At 39.4% G+C, this 13,232-nt stretch overlaps 1 protein-coding gene across 3 annotated transcripts in view; it reads left to right on the forward strand.

Annotated features, from left to right (window-relative positions):
- The window catches only part of LOC143856129 (putative protein phosphatase 2C 11), a 34,521-nt gene extending 23,827 nt beyond the window's left edge, over positions 1–10,694 (forward strand). For all 3 annotated transcript variants that reach the window (XM_077366214.1, XM_077366211.1, XM_077366212.1), the window contains exons 12-13: positions 9,725–9,779; positions 10,281–10,694. In XM_077366214.1, the coding sequence (XP_077222329.1) occupies positions 9,725–9,779; positions 10,281–10,463 (238 nt within the window). In that variant the 3' untranslated portion in view covers positions 10,464–10,694. The remainder of the gene's footprint in view (positions 1–9,724; positions 9,780–10,280) is intronic.
- Positions 10,695–13,232: the final 2,538 nt, after the last annotated feature.

A 13,232-nucleotide genomic window follows, 5' to 3' on the forward strand; every position in this document is an offset into this window, starting at 1 on the left:
AACCAACTGCACTGGATAGGTCGGACGTGGGTTCTTTAATCGCCATGTGACCCAATTTAAAGAAAATGAATTTTTACGGTTCATTCATTTGTAAGTTGCACCATTCAGGAAAAAAAATTCATTTGTAAGTTGCATCGGTAAATTCAATATTCACAGAAGAATTTTTGAAGAAATGTTTTTCAGCTTAGCTAACACATGCCCATAGAAAGTAATAGGAGGTTACCCCCAAGACAAATTCCCGTGACATGATATAAAAACAACAAATATTTCTCTTGGTGTCTTTGTACAGCTCCGAGGAAAATAAAATAAAATGGAATTTTTTTTCTCAATAACATTCTCCATCAAGTTAATATCTACATCACCAACCTGTAATTGCTATCCCTTAGTAAGTATATCAGCAACCTCTTTAATGGTCAGAGCATACAGGGTCTTTATCGGTTTATCCGACCTGCTCAACTTTACCTTTTACAAAGAAAAAGCTTATGACTTTATGTTTCTATGTACCACAATACAATGGGTTGAAGATATATTGTAATTTGTTGAGGTTAATTAGGCTCAGTTTTAGGTTCTTATGATCGTTGAAGATGTTCTAGTAGTTACTATCTTTGGTTCTTGAACTGTTAGCTCTATTTTTAGCTTCTGCACTAGATCCTGAAGTTTTTGCTTTCTACCATCACACATACCAAATTCTTTTTCCCAATATTACCAATTGCTAAATTTGGTCTTGTATATTTTTTTTTTTTAAAATTGACAATTTCATTGATACTGTGAAAATTACATTGGGGACCAGGGGTCCCAACTTGCATTACATAGAATCAATTAAGGGAGGCTAGGAGCATACTCCTACGCCAGTAACAAGCCCAAAAAAGATATTCAGGGTCCACCAATACAGTGAGGTCTACACTTCCATGCGCTGCTACCCTGGTGAATAACTGTTTCACTTCCCTTTCAAATTCTTCAACTACAACCCTTTATTTCTTGAGGTCCCACTCTCATCTTTTCAATAACAGGGAAAAGGCAAGGCATTCATCAAAATAGACTTGTCATCACCATCTAGATAGCCATTCAGTTTGTGTTTTTGGGAAAGTCGTCAAAACCGGAAAAACTTCCTCCATACTATGCTGGATCTGGGACTCTGGCAGGAAAAGAAGAAAAACCTCCGGAATCTTGTCCAGGAATCCTGGAGCTCTTCTCCTCGTAGGGTTTTCTTCCACCAGCCGGATACCCACCACCTTAGTCACATCCCATTTTTGCCTCCTCACAACCCTTTTTTCGAACCCAAGTAGCTTAAAGAAAGAGTGCTTGTACAACGGTGAATGGGTGTCTTTAATCAGGATAATCCCACAGAGTTTATACCCAGTGAACGGCCCGACTTGAGACTCTAGCCCGAGTAGATTCCAGACCGCACAAAGAAAGAATAGCCGTCTTCCAGAGCAAGAAGAGAATTCTCCTGGATCATCAGGAGTTGCCATTCCTCCTTTGTTAATGGTAGCCAGGAAGAAGAAGTCTTTCTTTAGGTTTGAAAGTCTCTTCAAAATATGAGGTTAAAGGTACCTTTTAATACCAAACCTAAGGCCTTGAAACATCCGCTTCTAGAAGAGAGCGCTAGAACAAAGGGAACTGAAAAGACGCGAGATGAAAGACCAACTTCCCGACTACCGAGAAGATAAGTTAATGGATGCATCCACGTACTCTTTAATTACTATAGCCTCCCTCAACCCCTAAAAATATCATATTTATGATATTTTTAGTCATGAAAATTTTCTAAAAGATTCATTAGCCAACCCCAACTAGTTTGGGGCAAAGGCTTAGTTGAGTTGAGTTGAGTTGAGTATATTTATGATATTTTCTCTAATTAGCAATTGTAAACAATACAAATTCTTAATGGAGTTTGTTCCTTTTAAATATCAAGCTATGATTTAGCCAACATTTTGAATTAATCTTTGACTTGCATGTCGACACATGTAAATGTACCGCTAGAAGTGTTAGATTTAATGTGGGATTGTGCTTCGATGTTGAATCACTCTCTAGTATTTCCCTTTGGGTGTGTTCAGTTGCCCTCTTTGGCATGGAAAGTAAAAGGAAAAGTGGTTTTCTTTCTGTCAAATTGGCTTACACGGTTGTTTAGTTGGTTTCCACGGAAACCTTGGCTGTGTGGCTTTTCTTTCATGTTGATGTGTCAAGTGATTTCGATCGACCGAGTTTCTGCTTGTGAGCAGTGGCAAGTAGTTTCTTTCGACAATCGCCTGTATCTCGACTTTTCTTCTCTCCTCTCTCTTTTGCGAAGATGGTTCTTGTTGCTGCTCGTCTCCATCTCCTTTCCTCGCTGCTGCTCGTCTCTGTGCAAGCTCGACTAAGCTCTCTCTCTCTCTCTCTCTCTGGTACAAGAGAATCCGTCAACTCCATATCCTCCCCCCCCCCCCCCGCCTCTCTATCTGCAAGAAACCCTCAAAATTGGAGGTAGAAAGAGGGAGGGCGAGATTTTCACCCTTAAGATTTAATTTCGGGGGGGGGGGGGGGGGAGGGGGAGTTCATCCTTACGAGTTTTGGGATTTTTCATCCTTTTGAGTTGGTAGTTGGGGGTTTTCTGGTGGAGTTCTATGCACGAGCTTTAAAGTACTTCCCATTATCTGTAGTTTTCCAAACAATACTGGCAGATCAAAGATTGCTGCACCGAGGAGATGTTTAATTTCAGCAAGGGATGGCTGAGAGAAGCATTCCATGTTCCATCCCTGAACGGTTATAAGATTCTTCGCCTTGATGGGCCAATGAAAGATGAAGTCTTATGTTTCATCCTTACTAGTTTGGGTTTTTCATTTGTGGGGGGTTTTTCATCCTTTTGATTAATTTTTTTCGAGGTTTTCCGCTATCAAGTAAAAAAAGTGAAACAGGGACTTTTATGCTCTTTTTTTCACAGGCATAACAACCTTGCATTCATCAGTTTTACAGTAAAATACCTTCCAAGGCTTATATTTTGGTGTTTGAATGCTGAAATTTCAGACTATAAAAACATATAAAAAAATAGCAGATTGAACCCTACCTTTTGAAATCAGTTGGTATAAACAAATTCTTGCATGATTTAAACAATCAAAAGGTATGGGAAATTGATTTATGATGTTTGGCTGCAAGTTTAGGGCTTTTCTGCTTGCGTTCGAGAACTTCTGTTTGTGGTATTGACTTAGCATGTTCTTGTTAGGATGTTATTTTATTATAGTTATTTTAGCATATTTTAGCATATTTTTTTCTACCATAGTTTCAATATTTTAGCAAGTTATTTTCTAGCATAATTTGTAGATACCATGTTTGGTTGTGATGACCAGATACATCTCTGAATCACTCGCTTATTTTACAAATTCTACCAACAACTTGGTTTATATCAGCATACTGAAATTTCTTAGATTTGCTTAGTTATGAATTAATAGTTAATTTATATCTTGATTCTTACAATGGCCTAAGTTGCGTAGTTATGGCTTTCTGTGCAACTAAAGCGTCATATAATATTTTTCTGTTTAGTTTCTGTGGGTTTCTTGGCAACTAAAATACCATATCACATGTTTTCCATTACAATTTCTTTTCCTTTCTTTTCCATTTTGCCGCATCAGTTTCCTTTCCCTTCAACGGAAAACAACTGAATGGACCCTTTAGGATATAATTGAAGAATTGGATCATGGAAAGCAAGGACTATATGCCCCCTTCGTGCCCTTTGGACACATGGGCGGCTCCTCAACCTAGGTGGATCACACTTTAACTTCGATGGGAATCACAAAATCTCCTATGTGGACGATGTTGAAGTTAGGATGGCTTGTTTTGGATGTAAAAATTCTCATGATAATATTGCTGTGGCGTATGTAGCTTATTGCGACTGGAGTCACACTATCAATTTAAAGGTTATGGCAGCCTAGAATGGCCTAAGGTTGGTTGCCCTCAAAAGCTTTGGATCCTCATTAGGTGGTTTGTGAGATTAGTCTTATCCCCCTTGGAAGCTCAGATATTATTATATTAGGGAGATGAGAAATCTACTTGCACCCTTAGAAGCAGGAGCCTTCTCTCGGGATGCCGCTCCCACCTCGGAACCTCGATTCGGCGCTCTTTAGGAAGGAGCTTCTAGGGAGCGCGACCCCAGAGAGTCGGAAACCACTCTAATAACGCTCCCAGTCTGCTTCTATTACTCTATAAGTCCCATCATCATCAACTTCCCTACGTCAAACTCCTCCAACTCTTCAAAGTACTTCATTGGAGGAAGCACAAAGGCTTGTGCATCTTCAGAAGGCACGAAGAACGAGTATACACAAATGAAGATGGTGAAGATGGTTAGAAATTAGCTTTTAGATGTACTTAAATTTTGAAAGATACGTATGAAAATGGTTAGAAACTATTATTTTTGATGTACTTGAATTTTGAAAGATATATAAAGAAAATATTGCATACACGCTCCCATGGCGCTCCCAAACTTAGACTCTTCTAGACGCCACGCTTCGCCGCCCCCACTCCCGCCTCCGCCCCCGCCCCCGTCCCCGCACCCGCTCCCGCACCCGCTCCCGCATCCGCTTTGTGCTTCTAAGCTTACACCCACCAGTGTTTACACTATCACTCACATCCATCGTGAAGGCAATAGCACGACGGGCTGTTGGCTATTTTTGGGGTGTAGTGTATTGACTCAAGGGTGTGGCATGGGATGCACATGAAGTCTAGTATTTTTCAAAAAGTACGGTGGGGGCTGATTCATAGGATGATCCAAACCGATTATTTGTTGGCCCACAATGTAAATAATCTGTACACCGTAGATAATTTCCATAGGATGATTCTAACCCTCCGATCGGTAGAGGGACTGCACATTATAGAAAGCTCTATAGATTGCACCTGTAACACCTAGTTTCACTGTTTCACTCTTTTGTAACCTTAGTTGCAATCGCTTTTCCCTTGAATTATGTGACTTGGTTAGGTCTAGAACCACATGGCTTGAATGCATTAGCATTATTAGGAGTTGACCTTAAGGGCCCGTTTGGATACCTCATGCATTTGTATTTTGATTTGGATTTGAGTTTTGGATACAAAATACATCCATCATCTTCATGAACATGTTTTAAGAGAGAGAGAGAGGGAGGGATGTCTCGCTGCTGCCGGAGCAACGTCGAGGAGCAAGCGACGGTGAAGGAAGTTGCCACAAATATTGATTTCCAAATAATGTCTCGCAGAACAGATTTCAAAATCGGAATTTTTGCACTATTGTAGCTGATTTGGAAATTTTTAGGATCTGATCCAGTTCAAAATGTCAACTAAATCCAAATCTAAATCTTGTGGGTATCCAAACGTGGCCTAAAATTTTACCCAAATCAACAACTTTTCGGACCACTGCCTATTCTGATTGGGTAGTAAACCCCCTAGTAACCGGCTGCCTCAAGTATTGCTCAATATCACTGGTCAATTGGAATGCTTGTTTAGTGTTATAGAGATGATGCTGAATCATCTCTCTTCGAATTTGGCATCATCTCTCTTCGAATTTCATCCCTTAATCTCATCTTAAAACGAGAAAGTTTTTAGGATGTCTCTTCCGTCACCTCACAACGAACATTAAGCTTTTAAACATGTTCGTGTACTGCACCACCATCATACTTCCTTGCCTAAGAATCACCAATTGATAATACAAGCACTCTAGTTGAGATCGTAATACTTCTTCTTCAAGCACATCTTCATCTCCTCTCAATTAGCAATAGGAGGCTGCCCCAAGCTTTGTATTTGGCTCCCAACACCAGTCCACCAAATCGTTTCTTACTCTAGACGCTTCATCATAGCAAACCTAACTCTTCAGTCATCTTACATCTCATACCAGCATGGTTTAAAATTCAGCCGACACGCATCAGTTTCAGCTGGCATGTGTCGACTTCTCTGGGGACTGAAGTTCAAAGTAACAAAAAACTCTATATATCCAGAAAATATTAATGCCTATTCCATTAATAAGATGATTCATTTTAAAAAGAAAAAAAACAAAGAAAAGATAGGATCATCTGGTTTCAAAACATGTGAAATTTTTATGTTTAGAATGAACCGTACTATTCCAAACAGGCACAATACTGCGTGCCACTGAATATTTTATCTTACGAAACCATTATGGAAGGCTTTCTTGCTTATGTGATGGTTTCTAGGTGTATATTGTGCTTCTTTTTTTTTTGAATGGTAGAGGTGTATATTGTGCTTATTCTAGCATTTTCGGAAGTTTCATCCTAAATCTCCATCAATTCCATAGACTTCCATTAACTTCCACGTTTTTTATAAGATTTCCATTGACTGTCATGAAGCACTTCCACTTCTGTGGGAACCATAAGTCCAAATCGTAATCGAAATTTGATTCCTTGTATATTACTCAAATTAGTGTTCTATGGCAGCAAGCCAATAAGAAAAGGGTTTATCTTCCCATTAAAATTAGAAACTTCAACCTGTAAATTTTTTGTGATGTCTCCACCAAAATCATGTTTTTCGCCTCTTTCTTCTTTCATCTTGTCACATGCACCTCTATAAGTGAAGCATGTGAAGTATTCCTTGCACTTGCAACCCAAGGATTAACTCATGGCGTGGAGGAGGTCCCTGCCCCAAAGGATTATCATTGTGAGTCACTTTTTGCTCATTATTAATGGCATTTCTAACATTCTCCTTGAGTTTCAACAGGTGGATTTTTCTAGGTGGAGGTAGACAAGCCTCAGTTGAACCCACATGTGCCTCCAAGTTGTTCATTCCTTTGCTTGTCAAAAAATCTTCCTTGAAAGGCTTGCCTTGTACGAGTAGATGTAGTGACAAACTAAGCTTTGACATGAATTTGATGTAGGATCTTAAGGAAAATGTAATAGAGGATTGGGGTTAGGTTTTTTGAAGAACTAGGTTTAATGGAATTAGCGTTTCAATGGAAAAGGACGGGGGTGCTAGGGTTTAACAAACTGGACAGGAGAAAAGGGGTTAAATGGAGGTTGGTTGGCTTAGGTGAGGATTGTTGGTCTTTTAGCATAGTTTTTGCTAAACTATGATGGACGAATGGCAGAGGATGAAGAAAAGAGTTTAGCTATATACGAAATATCTAGGGCTTGATGGGAAACGTGGTATAGAGTTGAGGAAATATGGTTTAGGTATTTACTGGTCAAATGGTATATATTTAACTAAAATAATAAAGAGTTAAAAAGAAGTTTGAAGAAAAGAGATAAAATTAGATTCATGCTAGGTCTAAGCTTTATTTCTAGGAGAAAGCTTCACATGTTCGATTAGTTTTAGAGAGATCTTAAGAGCAGCTAGAAACTTATTCATTATTCCTTGAAAGAAGCATCACATTGACTTATATAGTTTATCTCATGTTTTTGCTATGAATCTTACTCATAGAGTAAAACTATTTAAAATTATGAAAATAGACCTCAAATACCCGAAGTAACCCTAGGATAACCCTATAATATGCTTGGACACAAATTGTCAATGTAAATTAACCTGAAATCATAATGAAACTGAAGAAATATATTCCGAAACTAGAGGAAAGGCGTAGTGCTTAAAGTTAAAATACCAAAAGTCCCCTACTAGGTTAAACACGGAAACATCAAAATAAAGAACATTGGCAAGCTGGATTACCCAAGTAGTACAGCTGTTTCCCTATATTTTCATTCTTTTTTATCCCATGTAGATTACTCAACCTATCAGAGGTCCCATGTGACATGGATTATCTCCTTTGGGCCCGAATTCACAATTTTAGTATGAAGCCAGGGCCTGAGCCTGACTACTTTGTCCTTTGTTGCTCCTTTTGTATACTTGGAAGTGCTGATCCTCAAATCTTTCTCGAGAAACAAGAAACTTGATGGGAAACCGATCGACTTATCTATTGAGGTTAATCATAGCCGTAGATGAGGGGTCATTGAGTGGTCATCAAGAGTATTTAAATAGTGGGAAGCAAATTAACGTTACTATTAGGTTGAGACCAGATCTAGCACATCCTGGTGGTGTGAGCCAATTCTGTCTTGCCTTTACAGTTTTCCTCACTTAGAAGCAATTCATCAAAATTCTTCAGTATCTTAAGTCACATAGTGATGTTAATTGACAGGGCTTCGTGAAGCATTGGGCCAGAAATGAATGGGTCAAGTTTGACCAGTCCTAATTGCTTCGTCAAATTGGTTCATTGACACCTCTACTAGGTTCCCTCACATTTTGAGAGATGCTTTCCTATTGGGAGGACTGAAAAGAGGAGAGGATTCATGGTATCAGTGTCACATCAGCTTGACACTGATGCCAGCAGTGGGATTACCTTGTCAGAACTGGACAACATGCAAAGCATGCTGCTTTTATTTCCTCTTGATCATCCAGGTTTTTTTCCATGATTTTTGGGAGGAGTTTAAACCAAGATGTGATATATCTCTTTCTTTGGTTGGAGTGGAATTTGGTTTTCTTTAGCGAGGAACCGTTTCAATTTAATTATGTCTTGCCTTTAGAATTCAAGCAATTCATCAAAATTCTTCACACCTAGGTTTTCAGGGTTTTGCACCCTGAAGAAAAAGAAGAAGAACTTCATGCTAGAATTCCATTAGCAATCCCGATACATTGCACCGGAACCATAAGCATCGCACTAAGTAGTCAAGGCTTCACACCTTGGGAAGGTAGACTTGCACATCCGTGATTTGGAAGAAAGCAAGAAAAAACTGATTTTTCATTCTTTCATCCATAGCATCCATCATCATCACCATCATCTCATCATAACATAGATCCATTCAAGAAAATGCCCTGAGGTTTACAATATCTTTTTTTTTTTTGAAAGAGTGAACTAGATAGTTCTGAAACCGTAAAAAACATAACACTTTTGGACTAAAATACCCTCTGTTAAAGTATAAAAGATAAATAACTCTTTTCTCCAACAGCTTAAGCTTTTGGAGAAGTTGGTAAGCTAACATGTTATCAGAGTCAAAGGTCTTGAGTTCAAACCTCCCGGATAGCAAAATTCCATATGAGATGGTCGGCCCAAAGTGGGACTACATGTGCCACGTGTTTGCCAAGAGAGCCACACGTGCAGGGGAGTGTTAAAGTATAAAAGATAAATAACGCCATCTCCATCAGCTTAAGCTTTTGGAGTAACTGGTCGTTTCACACCCTCTAACGACTGAAAGACTGTCCACTTAAAATTTTCATAATACATGTGTGGCCTACTGAAAACGCTCATAACTCAAAGAAACCAAGTGATATTGGTTGGAAACGACCATGGTATCACTCCTATAACTTAATGACACAAAATTAGAATATGAACCCTAAGCTTATCATTTGTAAAACGAACAGTTTCGAAAGTAAGAAAGAAAATGTGCGAAAATCTTCATAGATTGGAGGTTTCGGATTGTTTAATGCAGGATCTTTTTAGTATTTAAACAGTCCATTATGAGGCCTAGCAGATTTGGATCACAGCCACTATGCCCAACCTATGTACTTTCACCATCTAGGAAAAATGGGTGCGGGCACAATATGATTATCTCTTTCAATTTCTTTTGTGAAATACTTACAATCTAACATTCAACCCAACCTCTAACTGCCTTGAATGAGTACAACTTGAGAAATATGATGAATGTTTATCTCATCTAGTTGTCACATTTGCCTTCTTAACAATGGTACTAACAATTGATTGCTTTAATTTTCTTCGTACTTCTGTTATGGAGCTGTGACTTAAATGTCAAATTTCTTAGTTTTCTTTTTAATGTTGATGTCTACATTTTTTTTACAGGGACTGCATGTCAAGCCAGCAACTAGTGGATTTCGTAAACGAGCACATAAAAGTTGTAAGTAGGCAATACCTCTCTTCAACTTGATTATTCATGTTTTATCAAATACAGGTTCCAGGATGTGTCATTTAGGGTCCGTTTGGATGCATCCAAAAGTTGGGAAAATCAAAGTAAAAATACACATTTTCATTTCCTAGCATAATTTGGTTGCCATCTACTCACATGGCAGTCCAAGGGGAGTAGAAGAAAAACAACTAAGTTGACAAATTTCAGACGAATTGGGGAATTTCGCCCATTTCATCCGAAATCCGGAACGAAATGGAAAGTATGGTCATTTTGTTCCGGAACGAAAAGTTTCGCTCATCTCAGGCTAAACGAAACAAAATTTACAACAGTGGTCTGACTTTACTCTCAAGTCAAGAGAAAAACGAAAGTAAAGAAATGGGAATCAACATTCCTTCTACTTCCATATTAGGGGCATCCAAACATGGAGGGAAAGGAAGTCTTAAAGGAACTTCTTAATTGTATTAGCATCTGATGATGAATGTATTATTACAGGAAAGCAATCTCTCCACCGTATGTGAAAGAGTATTCGATAGATGTTTGGCACCATCAACAGCTGTGGGAGAGGGATGTGACAACATGACTATGATTTTGGTGCAGTTTAAGAAACCCATAAATTCCAATTCAGGTGGGGCCGAACAGTCATCGCCATCTGCAGAAGAGACGGAATCAAATTAGTTTATACTGAATGGGAAAGAGAAATTAGTGGGGTCCTGGTTTCATGTACTTGAGCTCTGATTGATATTGTCACTGGTTTCACATTTCAGACCTGAATTCTCATCACATATATCTGTAAATTTAGGTGATTAGCATGAATGGGTATACTAGTTTTCCAAGAATTTTTCTGTTTGTGTGTAGATTTGATCAGTTTACTTGAATAAAGTGTACATAGGCCATTATTAATCCTCATTAACTAACATTTGAGTTGAAAGGATGCTTCATTACTCCATATAAGCCTTAGGCTTTTAGGAGAATCCGAATGGTGCTCCAAAATAACTATTTTGGAGTTTTAAAATGAGAAGGCTTTAAAAAGTATCATGTATAATGTGTTTTGAAAGGACTTTGTATGAGGCTTTAAAAATTATCATGTATGATGTGTTTTGAAAGGACTTTGTGTGGCCACTATGTTTCATGGAATATTTGTAGGTCCATTTACAGTTATGACAGATGAGGAACATAAAAAGCTCTTAAAAATCACCAAAGCAAAAAACCTAAGGAGATTATATATTCGCACCCCCTGTAGGATAATTCACACCCCTCCAGAGTGAATTGCCGTAAAAAAGCGTTAAAAGTCTGCCACATACCCTCCTTTTTTTACACCACTCTAAAAGGGTGCCAATTATCCCACAGGGGTTGTGAATTTATCATCCCAAAACCTATTCTATTATGTATTTTCTTTTCACTACTTTTGTTGAGAAAATCCGCTAGGCAAATCAATCCGATCGTACATAAAGTAAACGGAAAAGTAAAATAAATACAATCAAGCCAAAAGTTGTACACCAAGATTTTACGTGGTTCGGCCAAGCCTACTCCACGGGCAAGAAACACAATCTTCCATTATGAGAAAAAACAATATACAAGGATCACAATTCCACAAACTCGCAACCTTTTCCTTGCTTCTCAACACAAGACCGTACACCGAGAGTAACCCGAGAGAAAACCCTGAAACAAAACCTAAGAGAATACCTCGAGAAGAACCCGAAGAATAATCCTTTCTCTCTTTCTCCTTCTCTCTCTTTCCTTCCACCTGCGTAGAGGTAGCTGGCACACCTCACCACAAGCCCTCACTCTTGCTTCACACTGTTTGTGTAATCAAGGGCTTATATACCTTAAGTCTTCTGAAAACCCAAAGAACCGTACTTTCTAAATTTGCCACAATGCACAGTGGGAAATAAGGCAACCTTCCCAGCAATCTCCACCTTGGCTTATTACCTAGCCACCTGAAGATTATTTTGTTGATGTCACCAGTGGTTCGCTATTGCTGCAAACTACCATTAGCCTTCTGAAGTACCAGCTACGCACCCTCGATTCATCCTGGTTCCGACTCCTTTCAATTCGATCAACACGGCCAATGGACATGTGTAGCTGCCAACTTGTTGACTCACCAAGTCAACCTTAGAGACAGATCTCGATTCATCCTCGCCAACACAGGTTTTCTCATCATCTCACCATCGTCTGCAACCTGGAAACTTGTCTCTGCACTAACTACGAAAGAGAACCTACGTGTGCGCACACAATTACCTTGTTTCCAACTAGCCATCAAGATCTTCGGAACACCAGTCACCGTGACCAGACGATATAGTCTGCCACATTCCTCTCCTTTCATCAGAACCATACAACCGCGTGTGATTTTCATGGCTCCATCTGCAGTTGAAAACCTGCAACCCTTGGAGTCCAACCGGCCAAGAGATACTAGATTCTTCCGTAGCTTTGAGACATATGCCACACCACCCAAAATACGAACCACTCTATCAAACATTTTGATCTTCATTGTTCCACCTCCCGTGACGTCACAAGTAGACCCGTCACCCAAGGACACTACACCCGTCCTTGTCTCTTGGGATGTATCAAATTATTCTCTCCTAGAACATACATGAACAGAGCACCCTGAATCTAAAATTCCACTCATCATGAGAAGAAGTGTGATTACCCGTGGAGACTGTGAGAACGTCTCCAAACTCTTTACCCTACTCATCCGTTACCACCGTCGCCGTATTCGTAGCACCATTGTCCGCTTGGTGAGTTCGCTTCAGACAATCCCGCTTGATGTGGCCATATTCCTTGCAACGGTAACATTGCACGGCCTTTCCATCGACCCTGGATCTTGACCTGCCTTTTCTCGATCCGCCGTCAGAAGTTCTTCCTCTTTGACTCCCACTATGAACAACCAACCCATGCTCTTCACTTTTACCAAGAATAGTTTTCTTTTGCATCTCATTAGATAAGAGTGACCCCGTGACTTCCTCCAACTTTATCGTATTCTTACCATACAATAAAGTCCACCAAGTTATCATACAAATCAGGAAGCGAAGTAAGAAGCAAAAGGGTCTTGTCTTCTTCCTTCAACTTTTTCGTCAACCTTATGGAACTGATCCACAAGTCCGTTGAACACCGTGATGTGTTTCAAAAGATTCCCGCCTTCCTACATCTTCAGCCCGTACAATTGTTGCTTAGATACAATCGGTTGGCCAAACATTTTGACATGTAAAGCTTTTCCAACTTCTCCCATAATTTAAACCCCTCATCTTCTTCTATAATGTGAAACATAAACGTTATCTGTCATAGTCGAATTGTGCTGTCCACTTTCGACTCAATGTCTTCCCACTCGTTATTCGTCTTCTTCTCCGGCTTTCCATCATTTCCCTTCAACACCTTAGCCAATCTCCGATGAACTGGATGACCTTCACCCTCATCTGCATGTGAGAGCAGACAAACCGGCTCACTTTT

This window comes from Tasmannia lanceolata, unplaced genomic scaffold (assembly GCF_043159265.1).
Source record: "Tasmannia lanceolata isolate RefF3 unplaced genomic scaffold, GAP_Taslan_0.1 ptg000023l, whole genome shotgun sequence".
Lineage (NCBI taxonomy): Eukaryota > Viridiplantae > Streptophyta > Magnoliopsida > Canellales > Winteraceae > Tasmannia > Tasmannia lanceolata.